The sequence below is a fragment of the Protopterus annectens genome, chromosome 7.part0, assembly GCF_019279795.1.
Source record: "Protopterus annectens isolate FY-2018-M chromosome 7.part0, PAN1.0, whole genome shotgun sequence".
NCBI lineage: Eukaryota > Metazoa > Chordata > Ceratodontiformes > Protopteridae > Protopterus > Protopterus annectens.
This window is the reverse complement of record NC_056739.1, coordinates 491130557-491155896: the sequence shown is the minus strand read 5'-3', so window position 1 is coordinate 491155896 and position 25340 is coordinate 491130557. Positions and strand designations below refer to the sequence as shown.

Sequence of the window (25340 nt, the reverse complement as noted above, 5' to 3'; positions counted from 1 at the left end):
GATCCCCTACTGGAGACCACAGGTCCACAGAAGGGAAATTACAGTTATAGCTGTCACTGGCAGATATCCAAAACTGGGTCTGCAAATGGTTGAATCTATGTTTCCCAAACTACTGTAAATGAATCACGCTCATCAAGTGAAGGTGGGGGATTTTTTTTTTGGCAGTGTGACAGGTTTCAGTATCTCATTGTTTAAACATTACCCTTTGCAGCATGACAGCATGGACAGATATGTCGGCTGTCACCACAAGGTTTGGAAGTCAAAGTTTAATAGAAAGGGACCAAAATACTATATTTTAAGACAAGTCAATGATTCCTGAGTAAATACCTCCATCCCCTGTACTTTTAGTTTCATGTGATCCTCTCGTGTTGTCTTCCCATCTTTCCGCTTCTTCCAACAGTAACCATCTTTCCGATATTTTACTTTTCTTCTGTTATATAGAATAACTGAACCATTTTGGGGCCTAGAGAAAAAAGAAACAATAATGAGATTAGTTGTCTAATTCACCTATAAATATCCAATATACAAGTCACTGATAATTTGTTTATTACTTAAACTAGAAAAGAGCTTAAGTGTAGCATTAGCAATCCCAAAATGAACATGAACTTAAAACAGCCATCAACACTGAAAATAACTAAAGATCTTTTAATAACCATGTCAGAAAGTAAAGAACCAACACCCAGCAATGTTCACAACTAGTCCATACTGCCCACTCTGACCCAAAGTAAACAGCTAATATCCTATTTGACAAAATTTCTGAAACCTTTACTCCATTCACAGTTACAACTCTTCCACAGATTATAAAGTCTCAGCCAAGCCTTACAATTACTATGGAACAAATCCTCTCAGCCCTCTTAGAAGCTAAGAACAATTCAATCAGTGGTCCTTTTAACAGATTCAGGCACCTAGACAATGAGCAAAGAAATACAGCTGATGTGAATTGTCTGTGGTCAAACAGAAACACACACTGCCATGCCTACAGGTTTAATAACCAAGGGCATGGGGGCAGAAGTAGTAATGAGTGTTGTGCTCTGTGTACAGTACATACTTATGTAACTACAACATGTGGAAGTATGCTACAGCATGGAGGTACTCTTGCATGCTACTGTAGTCATATTTATACTCCAGTATGCATTTTAGGTTATGTTCCTTAGACACTGTGGAGGGGACAGTGGTCCACATACACACCAATTATTAAGGCACCGCTCATTGTGCACTGCATTTTTACTGCCTCTGACATACCCACTGTCCAGTCTGTTGCTGATGTCTGCCATCCTGCCTGCTGTCTCATGTTGCCATGGGGGCCATGGACATTATTTTCCCCCAGTGCATTTAGTTAATTAAGTTGAAGGCATGGCACTGCATTCTTCTCTTTACCCACAGTATATTCACAACAGCCATATTTCTCTGCAGCTGAATGTCACTTCAGCCATGTGTCCCAGACTAAATGTACCACAGGGAAATGTCTCGCTGCCTAGGTGCCTGAACCCCCTGTTAACATAACAGGTTATCAGATTAGCAGTACCAAATATGCCTATCTGAACCCTACTTACCCTCTCTAATCTAAGCCTCTCTACTGATTAGAATCCCGAAGCCTGGCAAACAGTCACTGTAATGATGTTACACAATGATTGCCCAACCTGCTCTCTGGTAACTAAATCCATTAGTCTCACTAGCCTCATATGAAAAGCTATGGAACATGGTCTCTCAAACTTCATTAATATGAACACAGGCTGGATTAACTGGGACTTAAATACATGGAAAGCTCTAACACGATACTGCTGTGTGGCTATACTTACTGAAATTGTACATAAATGAGTAGATCATTGTGGTAGTACAACTGGTTATTCATGGTCATACACTGCATGTATACTTCCACCTTTCAAGCTAAATTTGACAGCTTTTCAGAAATAACTGGCAGGAAGCTGGTCTCCACCTCTGGCCCAGACTGCTAGCTAATGCATAGCGTAAAAGGGATAGCAGCTAGCCCGGTTTTCTTTCATTTTTTTTGACAGCCAGCAAATGTGTTCTGTTCTCAGTTTCCAAATAATTAGCCCATGTCACCAGTCTGTAAAACCCCTAGGAACACAGAATGCAAAGTCCCCTAAACTCCTAAGACAATGTCTGAGGTTCCCTGGGGGTGTAGCCCCTGTAAACAAAGTAGCAGACAAACTTCATAGGGTATTATGAAAGCCTTCCTTCCTCAATCCCCAGCCATCTTAGGGAAGAGGAAGGAGGCTCTTGAAAACAGAAATTACGAAGGTGGAAGCTTATATTAGAACAGTGATTCTACTTTAATATCTACAGTTAGGATGAGTATATTCACATAAATGTATTGAAAAAAAAAACATTTTGTCTTTTAACTGTACTCAACTGTGTTGATAAGAATATCAGCTGTAAAATCTATATCGGCGGGGAGCTTTTTTCTCCTGTATGCATATGGAAAGCAAACTAATCAAAGCTAAACTGCTATACTAGTCTGAGACAGATTCCAAAGGTTATTGCAGTACTGTAGTTCAAAAGAATGATCAATGAAGTGCAAAGAAGACTAGTGGCAAAGTACTAAACAGAGCTTCAGAAAAAGGGAAATGTACAAAAATGTAAAGGAATGGGCAATGAACTGTGTATATGAAGGACATGAGTTGTATGAGTTTAGTAAGCAAAAGTACAAATCATGACACAACATATTTGCAAAAGAAATGTTACATACACAAGTTACTGATGCTTATTTATTAACTTGATTACAAAAGTTGGTTAATTTCTGTCCTCTGCAAGAACAAAAGGTGAACTGCTGCCCTCACCAAGATTATGAAAAGAACGAATAATGCCTGTACAGTCTGGCATCCAGTTTCTGCCTAAAGCTACTGAATTTAGTCACACTGGTGGCATAGAAGGATAAAGCCCTGACTACAACCCATATGACCTGTATTCAATTAGCAGCTCAGATGACTGATGGAGCGGCAAGGGAGGAATGGGGTGTATCCATCCCAAAGGAAGGACACTTGTATGAGCATTCCCCATAACGTTCCTGGCAGATGTCTGGGATTTGGTAATGGAGGGCACAGTCTAAGTAAGGATTAGGGTAGGAAGCATATTCCCATTGCACATGGACTGCTGTATAAACACCATAAAAGAGGGATCATCTGTCACAGGTTTTTAGAACTGACTGGAATTATTTGCATAATCCACTAACGTACAGTCACACCATGCTAAAGTATACCTACAGGTGAAGCAAAAACTATCATTTGGGAATGAGGAAAATCTCTCAAGCTTTCTTCTGCAAGAAGGAAACATTAAAAACTCTTCATCATTAAGCAAACAAGATTATACACTTTGATACTGGGGGAGGCAGGTAATGTGTACATGGCTAAAAAGGAGACCTCAGGTAGAATAAAGAAAGGAAAGGATAGTACAGCTGATGTTCTAACAGATCACTGATGCAGTAGTCTAAGAGGAGATTAGGATAGGAACTTGGCTGAACCTTCTCTGAAGGTGAGGGTGACATTGCACACGGATCACCGTATGCACAGTCTGCTTTGACACTAGTTGTCCTTTCCTCTTTGGTTAACGTCGCCTCACAGCAAGAGGTTCTCCGGTTCGATTCTTGGCTGGGGAGCCTTCTGTGTGGAGTCTGCATTGTCTTCCCTGCATTCATAGGTAGGTACTAGGCTAGGTAGGTACTAGGCTATCAGCCCAACGGCCTACGCAAGCCTAGCCAACAAGGTTCCCTGGCTTACGCCACCCAAGAAAGTTATTTTCCTGTGCCACTGACGAGCAGAGACACAGAAGTGATCCCCGGGGTGTATTTCCTATTTCCCATCCACTCATTAAGATTTTTCTTGAAGAGTGCTAATGAAGAACTTTGCTTGACATAGATGGGTAGCCTGTTCCAGAGTATGGGAAGTCTCTGGGATAGGAATCTATCCCTCCAGCATGTCCTGTTTATTGTGGTGACAAGGTTTAGGTCCCTAGAGCGTGTAGCTCAGAGGGATTGGGATTTCTTTAGGTGTAGCATGTCCAACAGCTCTTGGTTTGACATAGCTTTATATGTTTGGCAGACATCACCTCTGAGTAGGTGATATGCTACGGAGTAAAGCTGGAGTTTTTTGAGGCGGTCAGTGTAGGGCATTTGTTTAAGTCCAGTAATCCTCATTGTGAGGTACTTCTGTGGCCTTTCCAGCTGCTGCAGATGTCTTGTGAGGTACATTCCAAAAGGGGCATTGTACTCTATAATGGGTCTAATGAGTGATGAGTAGAAGGTAACAATGACCTCTTTTTTCCTGGATGAGAAACCTTTTATGATGAGGTGTGCCACGTAGAAGGACTTCCTGACTACTGTGGTGATGTGACTATCAAAGGAGAGACTACTGTCCACCTGGGTTCCAAGGTCTCATCACGCATTCGGTGTTAAGTAGATTGCTGCCTATGTGGTAGTTCATGGGTACAGAGTTTTTACCAAAGGGGATGACACTGCACTTTTTGGCATTGAGATTGAGGCCATGGCTCTGACACCAGGCATCTGTCTCAGAGAGGCCCTTCTGTAGGATGTTCACATCATTTGGGGACTTGACTATGGCTCCTAGTTAGCAGTCATCTGCGAACTTCGTTAGCCAGAGGCCTTCTGTGTTAGCCTGTACTTCAGGGAAGTAGACACCAAACAGGAGCAGTCCCAGGACGGAACTTGTCACGGAACTTGTCACTGGTTTGAGGTCAGATTTGGAGTCTGCAACTTTTACAGTGTGGGTTCTGTCAGTGAGCCAGTTGGCAACCCATCTTGTGATGTAGGGATTTATGCCTAGTTTATTGAGTTTAGCTATAATTCTAGAATGGGGGATGGTGTAGAAAGCCTTGGCGAGGTCAAGATAGGCTGTGTGAACCACTTTACCCTCATCTACGGCTTTGGTGACTGCCTCAAAGAAGTCGATCAGGTTCAAAAGGCATGATCTGCCTTTCACAAACCCAAACTGGGTGGGATCCAGAGTTTGGAGGTTACCAATGTCTTTGTTTATGAGTTCCATGATGATACGTTCCATGGCTTTGCAGACCAGGCTCATCAGGCTAATAGGTCTATAGTTCCCGGGATCAGTGGTGGCTCCCCCTTTGTGGAGTGGGATAACTGTTGCTGTGCGCCATTCAGTGGGCACAAAGCCTGATGCGAGGCTATTATTGAACATGGTGCTTAAGTGGGGAGCCAGTTCATTGTGAAGTTCGTGTAAAACGCAGCCTGGGATGTTGTCCGGTCCCATGGATGCTGTGTTTTTGGCTTTAGAGAGTGCAGCTTTCACCTGTGTAGCTGTGATTACAGAGACTCTGCATTCTTCCTGTATAGATATGGGCACTTTAGAGGGGGGGGGGTTAAAGTTAGCGTGGGTACTCCTGTTTCCTCCCACATTCCAAAGACATGCATCTGGAGCGTTTCTCCCTAGGCCTCCGCTGAAAATTGGCTCTGTCCTAGTTGGATTTTCCTCGTCAAAAAATGTTAAATAAATAAACACATAAATGTATGTTGGAGACAAACTGCTGATCAGTTTTCCTGAAAACTTGAGTCTTGTCTAGCTATTATCTTTGCTAGCTTTATACATCTACCGTGCAAATAATCTTTTCTCCTCTATTCTTGGTTTCAGGAAACAAGTCAGACAGAAGAATAGTCTGGTTTAAAGTAAACTTTAAAATCACTTTAGGCATGAAAAAGGGTTAGTTCTCAAAGAAACCCTCTCTTTGTGAAAAATTAGGTAGAGTTGACTCACCAACAGTGCTTGTAAAGCAGACAATTCTCCCAAGACATGTCAAGAGCAATGAATAAAAATATCTTCCTTGTTAAAAAAAAATATCACTTCAGCCACATGAGTTACTACAAATGGAGAAAGAGTAAGTTTTTCAAGCAAAAGGTTTAGATCCCACGGAAGCGACACTTGGTTCCTACATAGACAGATGTGCAACACATCTTTCAAAAACAGTTTGTCTTCAGTATGGTTAGAAAGGAGGATCAAAGGGCAGACAAGCAGAAATGGCTGACAAATGCAACTTGACAAAGGAATAAAATAATTCAGAGGACAGTAACTCACACAAAATAATCAAGAACCAGAGGCAGCTAGGCTAGAAGGGTGTCCTGGTTCTTGTTCTGACACCACCTAGACAATCTTTTCCAATTGCACATACATGATTGTCAAGTAACAGCTTTTTCTACCTCCTCTAGTACCTGCTGCGTGTCCTCAGGAAAAAAAGGTACCTAAAGGATATTAAAATTCTATCATCAAGGCAGTTAGTCGGAAGAGTTTTTAGGTTGGGGTGTATCAAACAACCCCTGTCATGTGTGAATAAATATAGTCTGTGGGGAAGCCTGTGATAATTGCCATTGGCCAGATTAAAAAGCAGGGAGAAACACCATAACATCGGACAAAAGGGGAGTCGCTATACAATTTTTGGAGAGTTTTTCTTAGTCTTCTGAAAATCCCTTGATACTACTGGAAAGATATACAGGAACATTCAAGTCCAAGAGAATGAAGAGCATTTGACTTCCAGGCCTGTTGCCAAGGAGTCCTGGAGCAGAAATTCTTTAGTTGCTTGCTCTGAAACAAAGCAAACAAATCTACATGAGGTGCTCCCCAAAGCTGGATCAATTCTTGGAAGACCCCAAGGTGAAATTTCCATGCGTGGGGAGGAGTCTATCCTGTTCCTGCTGAGCTTGTCTACAATCAAGTTTTTCTCTAGTCTGAAGAGTCAAATTGAGCTGAATTGTTATCTCTGAGACTACCATTGCAAGTATGCAAAGATGATAAGATCTCCTTGTTTATGTATCAGATCATAGAGGTATTATCTGTGTAAACTTGCAGAGGACCCGAGGACAAGAGATGACTTAAGGCTTTCAAAGCATTGTTCAGGGACAATATTGCTCTGACATTTACATGCTTCAGTCTTGAGGACACCACAGAGCTTGCACTTTTACCACTTTTGAAACTGCTCCCCTTGCTAAGTCTGACGCAACAGTAGTGACAGACTGTAGGGGGTAGAGAAGGAAGAAAAGGAGACCTCAAATGCAAGAGATCAGGCAGTTAGCTGAAAAGTTTTCAGACTGAGGTTTGTGCCTCTGACTTGTGTGAATAAATTCAATATATGGGAAAGCATGTGGTAATTGTCCAAGGGTATTTTGAAAAGGAGGGATGGAAGGATGCAAACCGATCTACTTGAGGTGTTCTACACAGATGGCCCAATTCCTGGAAGACTACATGCTGAAGTTTCCATTCATGAGGGTCTGTCCTGATCTTGCTTAGCTTGTCTGTTGCAGAAATTTGTTCGGACAGACTGAATGACGCTTGAAAACTCAAAGTGAACTGTGTTGCTCCCTTGCAAGCTATAATAGCAAGTCTGCAAAGAGGTTAAGATCTGTTTATGTACCACATCAGTGCGGTATTGTCTGAAAATATGCAGAAATCCTAGCAACTAAAGATGATTTAGTGCTCTCAAAGCATTTATTACTACCATTATCTCTGTGATATTTATGTGTTTTTGTCTGTCATGTTTGTTACACAGACAATACACATTCATTCATTTGGAAACAGCTCCCCATGCCAGGTCCAAAACCTGGATTCTGAAAGAACTGACATACCCAGTACAGAACCTTTCTCCTTATCAACCCCGGATATAGGGATCTGAAAAGATAAAGAGTGTAGATGATAAGTCTGGACTGATCTGAGATAACATTATTATTTTTCTCATGTGGAGTTTGGGGCAGAAGAAGCATAAGCATATGAACCTATAGACAGAAACCTATGAACCTATAGACAGAGGCACAGTAAACTAAACTTTAAAAAGGGCACAGTAATACTCAAATCAAGGGGTGGCGTAAGCCAAACACAATCGGGCTAGGCTTATAAATGCCCCAGGGCAGATAGCCTATTATGAACCTATGAACCTATGAAAGAATCCTTGATGCCATGTACCTCAAAATTCTGAGAAATGTCCTTGCATGTGGTTTTGATAGAGGAAACTCAGAAAGAACTGCTATCTCTACTTTGCCTAAAGGAAGAAAAGTTCTTCCAATGGCAGAATCTAACAGATATCCTAGGAATGCAATTTTGTGAGAGGGACAACAGAAGACTTCTGATAGTTCATTTGAAAACCTAGACTGAGTAGATTTTCTGTGCAGTTGCTGAAGGCTCTTGACAGCTAGCAAAGCATCTGCAAAGATCAGACAATCACATAAGTATGGAAAAATCTGAATACCTTGACATCTGTAACATAAAATGACTGGTGCTAGACACTGATGAATACTCATGATGCAGGAGAAAGTCCAAAGGGTAAGACAGAAAACTGATAATTGGAGCCACACGTAGCAAACGTTAAGAAACACTTGGACTGTTCTTCAATGAGAATGCAATGAAAGGCATCCTTTAAATCCAACTTTACCTTAAAAACTAACGAAGGAATCAGAGGTACAGGAGACTGAATGGATAATATTTTGAACTTTGGAATCTTGCAAAAAAATAAAAAGGAAAGATCTAATACAGGCCTCCAGGATCTTTCCCATTTCTGTACCAGAAAAAAAATATTGAATGAAAGCCTTTGTTGAAGTGGCAATGAAGCACAGGTTCTGTAACTCCTTGTGCCAGCAGTTGGTGCAGAATGGGAGAGAAGAGAGAAACATGATTCACTCTGAAAGAAAGAATCCCCTAGAAAGGAGGGAGGAATTTCCAGTGCCAAGTTTACCCTTGCTGGATTACATTTAAAATTCATCTGTCAAAAACTATCTGCTGCCATAAAAGATGAAGCCTGCCAAGGAGGCAAGGTGGAAAAGCATGAACAGGCAAATAGTCAATGCTGAATAAGAAGATAGTCCTTAATTATTAATGCTTTTCTCTCTTTTTATATTCTCCTTCCCACTGCTTTTTAAAATCCTGTTTGATGGCTGCTTGCTGCTGAAATTGCTTACTGAAAAAAGGAGCTAAGGAGGAGAAATGTCTACTTGCTTTGAAAAATGAGGTCTGAAAAATATGAATTACTCACTAAATCAGCTTTCCCCTTTTATCACACTTCATTAACACCTAAGCAGCAGAAGGACCAAACAGAACTTCCTTATCTAAGGAATAATGTCCGATTTCAATCTTAACACTTTCAGGAAGGTTTTGGGAATGAAGACAAGCCAATCTCCCCAACACTGACCCAAAAGCAGCAGCTCTGGAAGAAAAATCAAGAACATCATAAGCACACTTTAAAATGTGCTTAGTAACATGAGAAGCAGTTGTTAACAAAATCATTCAAATAATTATTACCTTAGGAGAAAAAAGATTAACCATAACCTTATGCATGTTGTCAAAAGATAAAAGCAAAAACTTTAGCATATGGAGATGACAGTTCAAAATCCTGAATGATAAAAGTGCTAGAAGAATACATTTTCCCCAACTTATTTAATGCTTTCCCATCCTTATCAGAGGGAATGGGGTTAGCAGCAGTAAACTGTTTAGCAGAAGCAGTTTTAGATAAGTACATCACAGCTGGGTGTACTTTACAATTAGAAAACAAATACTTATGAGTCTGAGGTGTCCTCTACAACTTATCAGACTTCCTAGGGGCAGGAGGTTGACTAAAAAAAAAAAACATTCAGTAAAGCAGGCAACATGGTGGGGACAGCTACAGATTTAGGCATATTCAACTGTAACAAATCATAATACATTTTCTATGCCATAGGTATTCCTTTCTTTTCTGCACCCACTGAAAAAAACTTATTTCATCTTAGATATAGTCTCAGAAAAAGGATAAATCTTCAACAGAGAAATCCAAACATTATTTTCTTCAGAATCAAAATGTTCAGATTAGGAAAGAATTTTCTGATGTACACCCATCACCCTGTAATGTCCATTTGTCTGACAGAAAATTCAGGTCAGGAAGAGAGGGAACTTTTTTTTTCCTTGCCTGAAGAAACATAAGGCAATGAAAAGCTCTAATAAGCTCCTTAGCAAATCCCGGTAAATCTTTCCAGTCCATGGAAATAGAAACAGGAGACTGGAAAGTTTTCTCACTTTGTTCACTCTTCCTGAGAATCTCTTAGGAAAACGACTACTCACAGAAGGCATATTAATCCCAGATGTTAAATCCCTATCCCAGCTATGTGAAGAACTTTCACCTGCCCTTCCTGTGAGACTGACAAGAGTACTTCTCCCTTGCCTACCAAGGGCATCTCTAAAGTAGCAGAAGATGTGGTTATCCCTGGGTCTTTGGTAGCTACATCTGCGACAACAAGGGTAGTGGAGCAAAGGTTTGGTGGTCTAAGGAACAATAAGCGGTCACAATAAGGCCACCCACCAGCTGCAGAAGCATAACAGGAGATGGCCTGACACCCAAAGACTCTTTGACAACTTGCGTATTCTTGCTAGCTGGGAAAGTAAAACCACAGAGACAGATAACTGCTCTATAGGGAAGTCAAGAATGAAATATCAAAGCTGGATGAGTCATTAACAGCTAAGGTAAGGAACAAATGGTATTGAAGTATGTAAATCACTGACTGTTCTCCACAAGCAAGGTATTCTGTTCCAAACACAAAAATGCTCAAAACTTGACTAAAATTGTAGTCAAAAAACACCTTTTTCCCCACACAAACTGTTTATATCAGCATTTAAACATAACACTCCCTTGAAAATGCAATGGTATTCCTAAACAAAAATATATCCTGGCAAGACAGCATATTTCAAATAAAAAATATACATTTTCCTCAGCAGAATATATAAAGTGGAAGGTTTTCCCTAACAAGGCACTTATTTTCCCAGCCTTGCAGGATCATTAACCAACCAACAGCACCAGGGGATCCCCTGCAGGAGAGCTCTTTGGCAGCCAAAAAGCTATGAAGTAATTTGCATTCGGTCTTTATACACAGCTCCTCTCAAGCTCCTGATAGCTGGTCCACATGGAAGGTGGCCCTAAGCTTTGTAAAGCTGGCTGGTCATGACAGGTAGGACCTATATAGCAACAGTAAACAGTTGTGTATGAACTTACCATGCATGTCCTATTGATCACTAATGCAGTATTCCAAAAAATGGGGTTATCGCTGCTGATATCTGGCTGGGGTACCAAAGCTTAATGTGCCCTAAAGACCCCTGAAAAAGTAACTAGGAGGGGCCAAGCAGGAAGTGGTACAATGCCTGTTGGTCCTAGAGTCCTGTAGATAGGGCACAACAGAGAGAGAGAGAAAGACAAAGAGATGTTATCCTAAGCTAAACAGAGGTGAGAAGGGTGGAAGGAGTGATACAACAGTGATTCATAGGACATCTACTGTTCAGGTAAGTTATTATTTACTTATTTGATGTATGTTTACAGAGATAGTCTGACTAGGCACAAGTCCATTTTCAGAGGAAGCCTGAGGGAGAAGCCCCAAAAGATACAATTTACAAAAGTGACATAGGTTGTAAACTTATTCAACAGTAACATAAACAGAAGAAAACAGATTATACATAACGCACATATAAGGTTATACATACATATATAAAGGAGCACAACTAGTACATATAACAGTAGGAATAAACAATTGTTTTATGTGTAAAATATTATCTAATCATGACTAAAGGTAGATGTGACTACATCAACAATTAGTAATACGCAAAACATTATACAAGGTATTGGTGAATAGTTTAGTAGCGATGAGGTAATGAGAGTGAGTGAAGGGGAAAAAAATGGACAGAGTTTCTAGAAAGAGAAAGTACAATAAAACTTGTGGTGAGATTATAGGTGAGATAAGTTAAACATAATTAATGTAGACAGAAAAACATCTGCTGAGAAAGATAGACAAGGTATGTACATGAAAAAACAAAGACAGCTGAATGACAGCCAGAAGATAAACAACAGGAAAATGATAATCATCCAGCAGTTAAACAAGAAGAGAGCCAAGAATTAGATAGATGGAACTTCAGAAGTACTTTAAACTGTGAGGGATTGGTAGTAGCTAAGATGTGCAACTGTATTATGTCCTCACTGGGATCACTGTTGCAGTACTCTGAATAGTTGGGTGATTCCCGAAGCTGAATGGAAATGAAGGTAAGATGGTTAATGGAACAAGGAATTGTCCAAGAGACCTGAGAGGAGTGAGAAAGCGAACGCAGCCCTGGACCTTGAAAAAGGCATCAATCCTGCAGTTTTTAGTGAAGGTGTATACTGAGAATTAGGTGTTCACCAGGATAGATCTTATATCAACCCTTTTATAGAAGGCCCTTGAGGATGACACTGGCCTACTCCAGTGAGCAGGGGAAAGCAGGAGGGCAAGGGTTTACCATGGTGAGAATAACAAACGGAGATGGACTTAGATATCCAGCTTGCAATCATTTGTTAGACACTGGCAAGCTCAGTTTGGAGTCCATGAATGAAACACACAGTTGGTCAAACTTATGAATAAATTTTATCTTGTATAAGTTAAACCTCAGCTGTCTGCGTGCATCTAAGGAGAGTAGGAGTCTTCCCCCCATTCTGTGGACTGGGAATGAAAGTAGGAAGGTTTATGGCTTGGTTGAGGGACACGTCACTCACTACTTTAGGCATGAAAGAGGGGTTAAACCTTGGATTTACCCGGGTCTTGTGAAAAATAAGAAAGAGTGTAATGGCCATGAATGCTTGTAGCTCTGACACTCTCCTAGCAGAAGTGACAGCCAGTAGCAAAATGGCTTTCCAGGTGCAGAGTTTCAGATTTGCTGACATGGCTAGTGCAAATGGAGGAAGTGTAAGCTTTTCCAGTGCAAAGTTGTGGTCCCAGGGAGGGGGCACAGACTTTAATGGAGGTCTTAGATGTAACACCCCTTTTAGGAATAGTTCGATCTTGGACTAAGACAGAACAGGTGGACTGACAGGGAAACAGGCAGAGATTGCTGACATATGGACCTTAATGGAAGAATATGCGAGATCTGCATTCATGTGTGAGTATAAATACTTTAGGCTGGAAGGCACCTCTGATTTTGTAGGATACTGATTACTGCTATGACACCAAAGAGAAAATCTTTTCCATTTGGCTATGTATGATTTTTGAGTAGTGGGACTCTTTTCAAACTGGAGGACCTGAAGCATGTCCTCTGAAAATTGGTGTCTGAAAGGGATCAGAACGCTAACATCCACAGGCTAAGGTTTAGGAATGACAGGTTCAGATGAAGTAGTGAACACATCTGCTGTGTGATGAGGTCTGATTTGTGTGGTAGTTTGTGGAAGCTCCCTTGACTACACAGAAGAGAAGAAAAAGGGGAAACCAATGCTGTTTTTGCCAAAAGACTGTCAACAGTAAGAGTTTTGGTCTTTCTTTTTGAATTTTATTAATACCTTTGGAAATTAGAAGTAGTAGAACAAAGGCATACAGAAACTTCCCTGTCCACTGGAAGATGAATGAATCTGTCCTCCAATCTGAGGGACAGGAGGTCCTAGTGCAAAAGAGTGGGAGCTGCTTATTGCTCTCTGAGGCAAATAAATCTAACTGAGGCATCCCTCACCTGTGTAGTATGTCCAGGAAGACTTGTCTGTTTAGGATCCATTCGTGAAGGTCCTCGATGGACCTCCTTAATCAGTCTGCTAGAATATTGTCCTGTGATGGGATGTATGTGGCAAGCAGAGACATGCTCTTCTGGGTGGCCAGGTCCCAAGCACTCTGTGCTAGTCTGCATCATTAGTATGATCTGGTGCCTCCCTACTTGTTTATGTACCACATAACTGTAGTGTTGTCTGTGAATATTAGCAGAAGGCCTGATTTCCAGATGGATGAGAGTCCGCATCTCTTTCTGGTTGATGTGCTCCTCTTTAAGCTTGGGTTGATATCTGCCCTGAACTTTGTGGGAACCTATCCAGCCCCAACAGGCCTCATCTGAGGCATCTGTGTACATCTCCTAAGATGAAGCTTGTGGATTAAAGGGGAGCCCTGAGTTGAGTTTCACCCAGTCTCCTCACCATGATAACCCCTTCCTGAGATAAAGTAGAAGGTGAATCTCTGTCTAGAGTATGGGAGTACTGGGACCATACTGTTTTCAGGTACCACTGAATTTTCATTATGTGTAATGTGACTAGAGGAAGCACTGAGATGGTTGCTGCCATGAATCCAAGAGCTGTAAGGAGCTCCCTGGCTGAGCTGAGGGAGAAAAGGTTGTGAAATTAAACTGCAAGACTTTCTACTTTCTCTTGAGATAAATATGCCTGCATCCTCTTGGTGTCAAGTCTGCAGCCCAGAAACACCAGGTCCTGAGCAGGCTGAACAAAAACTTTTTGTAGTTGATGTTGAAATCAACTGTAAGAGAAGGTTGAGGGTGAACTGGAAATGTTGCTGTAAGATCTACGGTGAGGTAGCCTGGATTAGAAGATTGCCTGAGTAAGGGAAAATCTGGACTCCCTGAATTAAACAGAAGGCTATACTGGTGCCAGACACTTTGCGAATACTTTTGGGGCTGTGGAAAGGACAAAAGGCAAAGCAGTAAACTGAAAGTGAGATGAGCCAGTACAAAGTCTTACAAATCTTGTGCAGGAAGGGTTAATGTGAATATGTAGATAAGCATCCTTTAGATACAAGCACACTAGTTATGTCTGTGGAAGTATAAAAGACAGCAGTGTTTGCAGAGAAAGTATTTTGAATGTTGGCACTTTTGAATGTTGGCACTTTCAGGAAAGTGTTTAGCAAAGACAGAGTATGGGTCTACACTGCCCTTCTTTTCTTGGAACTAGGGACAGCCTGGAGTAAAAATCCCTTTATAGACAGAAGTTTTATTGTACTCGGGACTTTTAATTCCTGGAGAACAGGTGGTGGAAGCTGAAATTGGTTGTTGGGAGGAAGGGGGTACACCATTGAGTGGCGGGAGTTCTTTTCAAGACATAGCATAAACAAAAGTTCTCATCATCTCATACCAAGTTTGCCCCCTGAAATATTATATCCATAAACAGACAGATCAATGTTATTATAGACTTGTGAAATAACTCCCATTCTAGACCAGCTCCAAAATACATGATAGAAAAATGGCAGGATTATAGGACACTGGCAGTAATGAATGCCCACAGACAGGGATACCAAAGTTAACCCGGTCATTGGAGTCCTATTTGTGACAATTTGGCAGGAGGCAGGTGGGAGGGATGTATCCAGTGTTGTCTACTTTCATGCAATTAAACTATGGGACAGATTCCCAAGCACACAGACCAAGGTGGAACCAAGGAAGGACATTCCTGAGGATGGTGGAGCCAATGGATGAAAGAGATCTAGATTGTTCATCCAGCCAATGAAGAGATACAAATGTATGAAATATTGACCAAGCAGCTGCTCATATATATCATCAACAGATAATCTAATGGCAAAGGCTGAAGAAGTGGCCACTTCCCTCAGGGAGTGAGCCTTAAGTTTAAACTATAGACAAGCCCTTTTTACCATACATGAAGGAAATGCATTTAGATAACCATTTGGACAGGAAGACTTTATAGGTTCACAGGAGGTAACTAGGTTTGTGGCCCTAAAGCCCTTACAAGTCTAGTCATGTTAATCCTTAGTTGTCCCAGTTGTCCTTGGTTAGATGGATGTAATTCACAGAGAAAGGCTATGATCAACACTGACTATCCCTGTCCATGACCTGAGGTGAATCTGCAGTCTCCCATCCATTTGTCTAAGTTGTGCTTGAATAGGGTCAGTGAGCAGTTCTGCTTCACATGAACTGGAAGTTTATTCCAGAGGCGTGGCAATCTCTGGGAGATATAGCTGTCTCTCCAGCATGTTCTGTTTGTGTCACAGGCTACGTTAAGATCCCTTCAGTGGGTGACTCGTGTCATTTGACTTGCTGATGTGCAGCATTTCCATCACGGCAAGGTCGAAGACTGCCCTGTAGGCTAGGCACAAGTCACCTCTCAGCAGCCTATACGATACAAAGTACAGTGACAGGGCTTTCAGTCTATTCACATAAGTCATGGTTTGGAGGCCCTGTGTTTTCTTGGCGAGAATCCGCTATGGTCTCTCCAGCTGCTGCAGGTGTCAGATGAGATATCAAATGAGATACATGAAAAAAGGGAGCATTGTACACTACTAATGGTCTGAAGAGGGTCGAGTAACATCCTTACATCTGGATGTGATGCCCTTACTTATGATATGTGAAATGTAAAAGGCATTTTTTACCACTGTGGAAACTTGGTGGTCGAACTTCAGATTGCTATCTACCTATGTTCCCAGATCTTGCAATACTGGGTTTGAACTTGGGGGGGGGGTGCTTTCAATACTGTAATTAGCATAGAATTACACTTTTCCAAAGGGGATAATGATGCACATTTTTGCATTCAATTTTAGACCATTTGGCACCAATCATTTGTCTGTGTTAGCCCCTTCTGTAATATGTTAATATCGTTGGGAGACTCAAATGATTGCACTCAATTTGCAATCATCAGTAAACTTGGTAAGCCAAATGCTGTCTTCTTTAGCCTGGACTTCTGAGAAATAGATTCCAAACAGTAAAGGGCCCAGCACAGATTCTTATGGTACGTCATTGGTGACAGGTCTACTGGTAGAGGTGGAGTCACCAACTTTGACAGCATGTGTTCTGTCGGTGAACCAATTGACTACCCATCTAGTGACATAAGGGTTAATCCCCAGCTGGGAGACTTTCTCAATTTTATGAGGAGGAGAAGTACCAGCATCCTGGAAGAAGGTGGTGGTAACGGTAATACCTAAAGAGGGTAAAGATCCATTGGATCCAGCTTCATACAGGCCCATTTCAATATTAAACCATGATTATAAAGTGTTTATGTCTATAATGGCTAAAAGAATGGCAAAAGTGATACCGAAGTTGATAGATACAGATCAGTGTGGTTTTGTGGAGGGGAGGCAAACATCTGACAATATTAACAGAACAGTGATGATCCAGAGGGAAGCAGAATGTAAAAAAGTACCACTTTTATTGGTGGGTCTTGATGCAGAGAAAGCATTTGACAGAGTAGACTGGGACTTCATGAGCAGGTCAATGTAAGAATTTGCTTTCCCTGATACAATTATAAGGCTGATTAGAAGACTATATGAGGGATCAGAGCCCGCATTAAAGTGGGTGGGGTCCTCTCCGATAATTTCTGCACAAGTACAGGAATCAAACAGGGTTGTTCGCTTTTCCCTTTGTTGTTTGTATTATATTTAGAACCGTTGGCACAGAAAATAAGGGACTCAGAAATTCAAGGATACAATTGATATGGTAGTCAGTAAAAGTTGGTTTTATTTGCAGATGATACTTTATACATGACAAAACTAGAAAGGGACATTGCAGTGTTAAGGAACATTTTAAGACAGTTTTAAATCTTCTCGGGATACAAAATTAATGAAGCTAAAACAAAGGCAATAGTTGTAAATTAGGTACCCACATACGAACTGGTCCAACAATATCCATACTTATGGGGACATGATAAAATTAAGTATTTAGGAGTATGGATTAGAAATGACTCTGTGGTGGCAGATAAGGACATGTGGGAAGAGACTAAACAGAAGATAATACAAAAATTGAGAAACTGGAAGTTTTGTTACATGGATACGGATACTATGATCCACGTCATTAAAATGTTTTTAGTCCCTTTAGTTTTATACACAGGTCAGGCATATTTTTATCGGGTCTATATTACGTGGTCAAATGCTTAGGTGAGCGAACACCTAAACACTGACCACATAATATTGAAGGCAAAAAAAACAGCAAACGGCCAAATTAAAGCAGTGAAAGATTTCCCTTGGCCGTTCGCCGAGTTTTGCCATTTTCTCCACTGTAGAGCGATCTCGGAGTTGGTATATTTAGTTGGGGGGGTGTGGGTGGCCGACAGTTCCATTTCCTGGTGGCATTCTCTGTTGCAGGGTTCGATATTATGTGGTCGATGTTTAGGTACTCGCTCACCTAAGCATTTGATCATGTAATATAGACCCTTTTTATCAACCGGAGAAGAAGTTGTAGATAGCAATTTAAAAAGAGTTGAAGGATTTTATCTGGGAAGGGAAAACAGCAAGGCTCAAGTGGTATAAGCTAATTTTACCAATAGAACAAAGTGGACTAGGACTACGTAATGTGAGGGGGTATTTTAGAGAACACAGTTAAGGCACTTAACGTAGCACTAGCAGAAGACTATAATTCAAAGTGGAAAGGAATGATGCTGACACAGGGAGAAAGCTCAAGAAATAAGGAGAGATTGGGATTTTGGATGCAGACTCTTAAGGAGAACAATCAAAATCATACAGAGTATTATATTCATAAAATAGCAGAGAGTATTCTAAGAACTAAGAACCAAACCAGAATGAGAATGGAGAAAAGAGATTTTGCCAATAGAGATGATTTCAGTCAGGGATACAGATAATAGGCAAGAGGGGGCTGGAATTTATTGGAGGAAACTTGTAAAGGAACCAAGGTACTGGGTGCAAATAACTAGAAAGGGGAAAGGTAACAGAATGGGAAGAGGCCAAAAATTTATTTGGACTGCAGGTTAGAGATTGCATCCCTATCAAGGACCGATATCAAGAGTATAGGCAAAGAGAAAGAAATAGGGGGATCCTAAATGAAAGACCAGCACTGGCAGAGTTTTTAATATAATGTAGAACAGAAGCTGCCAGGGAATAATTAGTAAAGCATATAAAATATTGCATGATATTTATAAGAATCCATCAGAGGAGCTTAGAAAGGATTGGGAAAATAGACTGGATAAGCAATTCACAAAGAGACAGTGGGGGATATATGTATATCTCCCAAATATGCAACAAAATCTAGAAGATTTAGGATCTTTGCCTGGAAGTGTTTACATAGGTATTTTTATACCCCAAGTAGACTCCAAAGAATTTTTCCTCAGGTGGATAGCAAATGTTGGAGGTGTTACAGGCAAGAAAGAGGTAGCTGGGAAGATATTTTTTGGGAGTGTAATGAGCTGGCAGACTTTAGGGATTCCTTGCAGGCCGCTATGTCGGACTTGCTGGGTGAGCAGATTGGACTGACTGGGGAAATTATTTTTTGAGTTATGATACAGAATCAAAATTGCTTAGACACAGTAAAGCCTTGCTGAGTCTAATTACGGTGACTGCCAAAAAAGTGATTGCTAGAAAATGGAAATCAAAGTCTACACCAACTTTACTAGAAATAGTGAATATAGTAACTGAGATAAAAAAAAAACTAGAACTGGTATCTTTAGAAAAGGGAAGAAGCAAATCTCATAGGAAAAAAATGGGAATTGTGGGAACAATATATGCAGAGCAGGAACGAAGTTTAAGAGCCAGAATATGAATGAGCCATATAATGCTTAAGTGACAATGACTGGAAGGGTTATAAGTGATGTATAATGTTTGCAACTACAGTTGCTTCAACAGTGTCTGTGATGTAAACTGTTTGCAACTAAAGTGGTATCTTTTTGTATGTTTTTCATTTATATAAATGTAACACTGCCTTTGTCATATGTGAAAATTTAATAAAGATGTTTGGAAAAAAAGATGGTAATAAAGAATACCCTGTTAAAAAGGGTAGGAAAAAGAGAGCGAGGAAATAAAGGTACTTACAAAATTTACTTAAAGTAAGAAGGCTGATGGAGAAAACCTGGAAAAAAAATAGAGGGAGGCAAAGGTTTAAATATAAGAAATATAAGACACATTCGAAAAATATGCAAGAAAATACACTACACTAACACCTAACAAATCCTCAGAGACAGGCTCCATGTCTGCGCGAGATAGCGGCAAATTATTTCTGAAGCATTGGGGATGGACTAGGGCATTATGGGTAGAGGGAGGAGCCCAAGAGTTGGTTCTGAAGTCTGTAGAATGTGGCTGAATTGGATCCAGAGATAACATCTGTAACCCTTAAGTTGAGTAAGGATAAAAAGGGCAACATCAGATCCTAAGCTGACAATGAACACCCAGTATATGTAGCATGTACTCACCTTTGTTTGAAAATCACGGAAAAAAGACTGGATATTTTATTGATTGATTTAGATTAGCTTCGGATGCCACCTTAGGAAGGAAAGATGCATTATTTCTTAAGGAAACCCTATCCTATGGTGGGTTAAGGGAAAATGCTTGCCTCTTAGAAACAATGAAGTAACTGCCACCAGAAAAATTATTTTCTAAGAGAAGAACTCCAAATCTACTGATGCTGGTAGCTCAAAATGTGGCTGAGTCAATGCTTGTAACATGATGGTAATATCCTGCGGGGGGGGCAGGTCTCTGTTAGGGGGCAGAAAAAGAGATGTTCCCTTCAGGAAATTCACAAAGAGGCTATACAGCTGTCATTCTGGCCTATATGAAAGCTACAGATGGCTGCCACTTGTACTGTGACAGTTTGGTACCTGGACAAATTGTGAAAAAATTCTGATTAAAAAAAGGAAGAAAGAGTTGAAAATAGATCTAAGCCCTTTGAAGCAGCCCAAATGGATAAAGACTTCCATCTGCTGTGGTATATTTTCAAAGTGATACATTTTGGGGATGCTGACAAGATCTGAAGAACTGACGAAGAAAGCCTGGCATCTCTTGTTAATGTTTGACTTGGGGGGACCCAAGATGTTAACTTTATGGCTTTCTGGTCAGGAACAAGTAGTCCAGCTGATGTGTTAATAAATCTGGATAGTGATCCAGGTTCTGTGGAGGATCCACTAGAAGAGGTGTCAGTTAGGAGCACCATGTTTGATGAGGCCAGAAAGGGTTTGAGTATCACTTTGGCCTTGCACATTCTTGCTTTCTGTATGAAGTTTTTCATTGAAGGAAATGGAGAAAAGCAGAGAGGAGACCTGGAAGCCAACTGTGGACTACAGTATCTCTCAGTCACTGTCACTGTGGATGGATCAGGGCAAAGTAATTGCTACACTTAATCTCCAAGAATGCTTTTCTGTCTTTACATGACAGCATGCATCCCTGGATATCTATGGTGTACATACAATTGTCCTTCTGTAGAGACAAAATGGACTTAAGTGTGACCATCCAGAATTTTGTCTACTTGACATACAGATTCTAATGGCTCAGGTCCAGAATGGCTCTGAGGTCCCCTGTTTCCTTGGGTACTGAAAAGGATCTTGAGTAGACTACTGATTCTAGCTGGTCTTCAGGGACCGGTTGGAGGACTCTTTCTAGTATTTTTGAAACTTCTGCTGCTGCAAGTTCCCAATGACTGGGTGTACATCAAACTTTCTTCTTTCTGACAAGAGCAATGGAAAATGGTATAGAATAACCCCTGGAAATTATGTTCAGCACCCAAGAATTTGAAATTATGTTTTGACAGGATTGTGGGTGGAGAGAACCCCCCCCCCCCTCCAATTGCCTCCAGAGTGCAGCAGTTGGGTAACCATTTAGGGGAGCTGAAAGGGCTTTGGTTCGCAAAAAACACTGGTAATGTGGTCCACCTCTGTCTCTAGGGCAACATCCACTGTTGTTACCTCCTCTTTCTCTGATACAAGGGGGTCTTGTCTCCAGGAGTTTCCTGATAAGAGCTCTGTGACTTCCTGAACCATATTTTCTTCCCAGCCCATTGATTCCAGGAATAGGATCTCTGGAGCATTGAAAAGCAAATGCTTACCACAGACAGAGACTTACTATCCTGTTGACGCCAGGTCAGTGTTTCTTTTATTTTGGGTCCAAAAAGGATAGATCCATCTGGGATGCCCCTGCACTGGCTCAGTAATCAAGGAGCCTCAATCCTCACCACTAGCACCAGTGATGGACGTACACATGGAAGGATGACAAGTATGCACATAGTAAAGTACAACTACCCTTAAGAGCACACAGAGACTACAGTCAGTCTGGGGCTGGTTTCCCCCACTTTCTCCAGATCCCCAATAGGATTCCCCACTGGCACAGCTATAGGGCTGAGATCTCAGCTGAGTGGCCAAGCCAAAACCTCCAGCACCCTCTCTGTCCAACCACTGCTTCATGTCCCTGCCCAAGTAGCTGACACACACACACAAACACACACACACACACACACACTCTTTAAGATTTGATTTATACACAAACATACACTTGGGAAAGATTGGCACAGGTTTACTAGCTATGTCCCCTTCTGCCCAGACTATAAGGTAGTACCAGCTGCCACCAGCCACTACTTATCAACTACCTTTAAAGCTCTTACCAAAGGGTGCCCAATCTTACTATGTAATGTTACTATTAATCCAAATGGTAAGTGTGACCATGACTTTCAAGGCTATTTAAGAGTGGCTTGTACAGTGTCACCAAATACATATGCAAGTACTTTAAGAACTTAAATATCTCTAAAGTCCAGGCATGGGCAAACTACGGCCCGGGGGCCACATGCGGCCCGTTAAACGTTTTGATTCGGCCCGCCAAACTTGAAAAAATTTAATAAATTAACCTTGTTAATGTTTTATTTCCCCTGCAATTCTGATGTTTCCTCACTAGATGGCGCAGATCCATCCTGAGAATCGCCACAACAAAACTAACTCAAGACTTTGATGCGCTGGCTAAAAAAGGAGACCAACAACACTGCTCCCATTAAAATGTGTGTGTCTCCGTGATACGCACGTTGTTAAAATAAACAGTGCGCGCAGATCAAATATAACGCTTCACAGACTGACTTGCTGCAACTGTTTCGTCCTTGCACTGGTCGTTGTTGACTTTTGGCACCGGGGAAACAAACTGAATAAAAGGAACAGGACAAGTACATCTGCATCTCCTACCGTTTTTGAAAAAAAGACAGTCAGGAGGAGAGTGATGGTGATATCCTGAAGGATAACAGAACTTTCAGTGCTTTAAAATAAAATGGTCATTTATTTGATTTTCAGTGTTTAAAGACTCATTTCGAAGTCAGAGATTTTATTGTAATGCTTTTCTTCATTTTCATTGGAAATTAAAGCACATGTTTTCTCCATATCCCAAGATGTGTATTTTTCCCCCAATGAGGTGATGTTTTCAAAGCATGCCATCTATCTGCTCCTGTTCCGGCCCCTTTGTCAAATGTTAGAACTCAATGTGGCCCATGAATCAAAAAGTTTGCCCACCCCTGCACCACCCACAATTAAAAGGTTTAAATACATTTAATAATAAATAATAAAAGAACAAGACAATACTCAAACAACACAGTAACTACATAGTTCAGAATCACAGGAAATATTTTAAAACAACATTGCAGGAGAGTCTCAAAATACAGAAAACATCCAAACTAATCTTTACTACATTCTTAGCTATATCTTAAAAATACTATGTCCTAAATAACTTACTTACAGATTACTTACAGAACAAGGTAAATGCAATTGAGTAGATGTTCTTGCTAGGTCCAAGACAAGATACAAAATGCACACACTTTCTCTGAGACAGTTCTTAAATTAATAACTAACATTACTGCTGGGGAAGCTCGGATGATATCACTCTGTCACCTGCCTTCAGTTCTCAGGCTAACCAGATACCAACATCTCCGTGTTAAAAATATTTCTCTCTCAGATGTGCAGCTGCTAGGAAGTCACAGAGCAATAAAAACTCTACATTTTAAACCTAGTAATTATTTCTGTTTCAAGACAACAGAAATAATCTTCTACCTCTAGACATTGTGTCTGCTTGCTTGAAGTTTTGCAAGTTAACTCTGTATGTTCCAGCTTCTACTATTAAAACATACATTTGCACAGGTATATAGTTTCTATACATTTCTGTTCTTTTGCAGCAGGGTACACTGTGGTTACATTCTTGAAGCTCAGTACATAACATACAGTTCTCTTACATTTGTAAGACAAGCATATGAATCATATTACTATTCACAAATGACACATGATTATTTACAAAATTCCAGATAGCTGGACTGGTAGTATTTCCCTGGTGTCACACCATCAATAGGGGCACTGATGAAAGATGTCCTGAAGCTTTCCTCAAAGTTGCATGGTGCATCCAGACATGTCGGCAGATGGTAATGCCAGTGCCTGCTGCCCTGGCTCTGCCATCAGCTGCATTGGAAACAGTCAAATGGCCACAGTGGAGGTAGACAGGAGGGTAGAAAGCTGGGAATCCAATGTCTTTTGAACATCCACAGATAGAACACCTGTGAGAGAGACTAGGAGATCTCCTTAGTCAAGTCTCTCTGAAATCTAAGTAATTCAGTGCTCTGAGTGTAAAGGCCGCTGAATCAAATGCCATTTCCAAAAAATGGTGCACAGCCCTAGATTCTCTATTAGAGGGATGTACTGAGGAAATTTCTTCAAACAATTCCTTCTTAGTGGCTGCTACGACAACCATCGCGTCCACTGGAGAACCTTTTCTCCACAGTTTCCTGTCTGTAGAAACTGAGAGAATCCTATCAGGTTTCTTGCGACGGGGTCCACCACATCAAGATCCTTCCATGTACACTGAGCCATCGAATAAATGACTTAGTAAATGGGCAGTACCACTCTGGATGAAGACAAGCTGGAACCAAAGGCTTCCAGGAATATGGACTCGTCTGGAGAAGGACTTTCTGTGGACCATCCCCTTTCTGTTACATCAACTAAAAGATCTTGCCAAAAGTGACATCCTCAGAGGGGGATCTTGGGGATCCTTTGCCTTCATCCAAGTCAGTGTCTTTGGTGATAGACCTTGGGGAAGAGTCTAAGTGCTTCCATTTGCATGTCTGTTTTCTATGAACCATCTGAGGGAGAGGATCAGAGGGATCAAGAGTCCTGCCACCAAAACTTCAGATCAAAGACTCCACCAAATCCAAAAATGTAGGAACCAAAAGTGGAAGGGAACCTGTCAGAGTCTAAGTCAATTGATATACCAGCTCCAGCAAAGCTGCTCTGGAAAGACAACCAGCAACAAAGGGCAGACTGGCTCTAAAAAAGACACGGGGGTAGTTCGTCCAGCACTTGATTCATTCCCAGAAGTCAGTACTGAAAGAATTCCAAGTAGTATCAGTGTCCTGAGAAACTTTCTCATCATTCTGCCGACATCCTGTTCAGTCAGACTTCTAGAAGACTAGGACAACGATGCCACCAACAGTGGTCTAGAATATCTTTCTTTCCTGAAGAATAGGAGAAAGCAGTCTAGGACTTATTGGATCCGGGGAGAATCTGGATAAGCAGGAGACATATGGCACCGAGACACTGGTGGCTCCAAAAGTCTTGGTACCTTAGGATCTGATGCTAAAACTAATGTCGAATCTGGGGACCGCTTAAGGGACTTAATTCTTGGAGTACGAATTTTCAATTTACTTTTCTTTTGTCTTTTCTTTGGCTTTATCTTGTTTAGTCTTCTCTAACTCCTTTTAGCAAGCAGACAACAGAGGATGAAGAAGTGGTGGTAGACCCTGTCTGGGAAGGGAGGAGTCTCTTCACAATCAGTTTATCCCTTCTGTTATGCAAGACGTGAGCACTAAATGAGGAACAACCTGGACATAAAGTGTCAAAGTTGAGTGACGCCTCAACAATAAACACTTAGGAAGTGTAGGTTTTGGGGTGGCAGTTTG

General features: G+C 41.1%; 1 protein-coding gene across 5 annotated transcripts in view; it reads right to left on the bottom strand.

Annotated features, from left to right (window-relative positions):
• CAMTA2 (calmodulin binding transcription activator 2) overlaps positions 1-25340 on the bottom strand; it is a 2181461-nt gene that overhangs the window by 1265085 nt on the left and 891036 nt on the right. For all 5 annotated transcript variants that reach the window (XM_044077091.1, XM_044077090.1, XM_044077092.1 and 2 more), the window contains one exon: positions 328-463. In XM_044077091.1, the coding sequence (XP_043933026.1) occupies positions 328-463 (136 nt within the window). The remainder of the gene's footprint in view (positions 1-327; positions 464-25340) is intronic.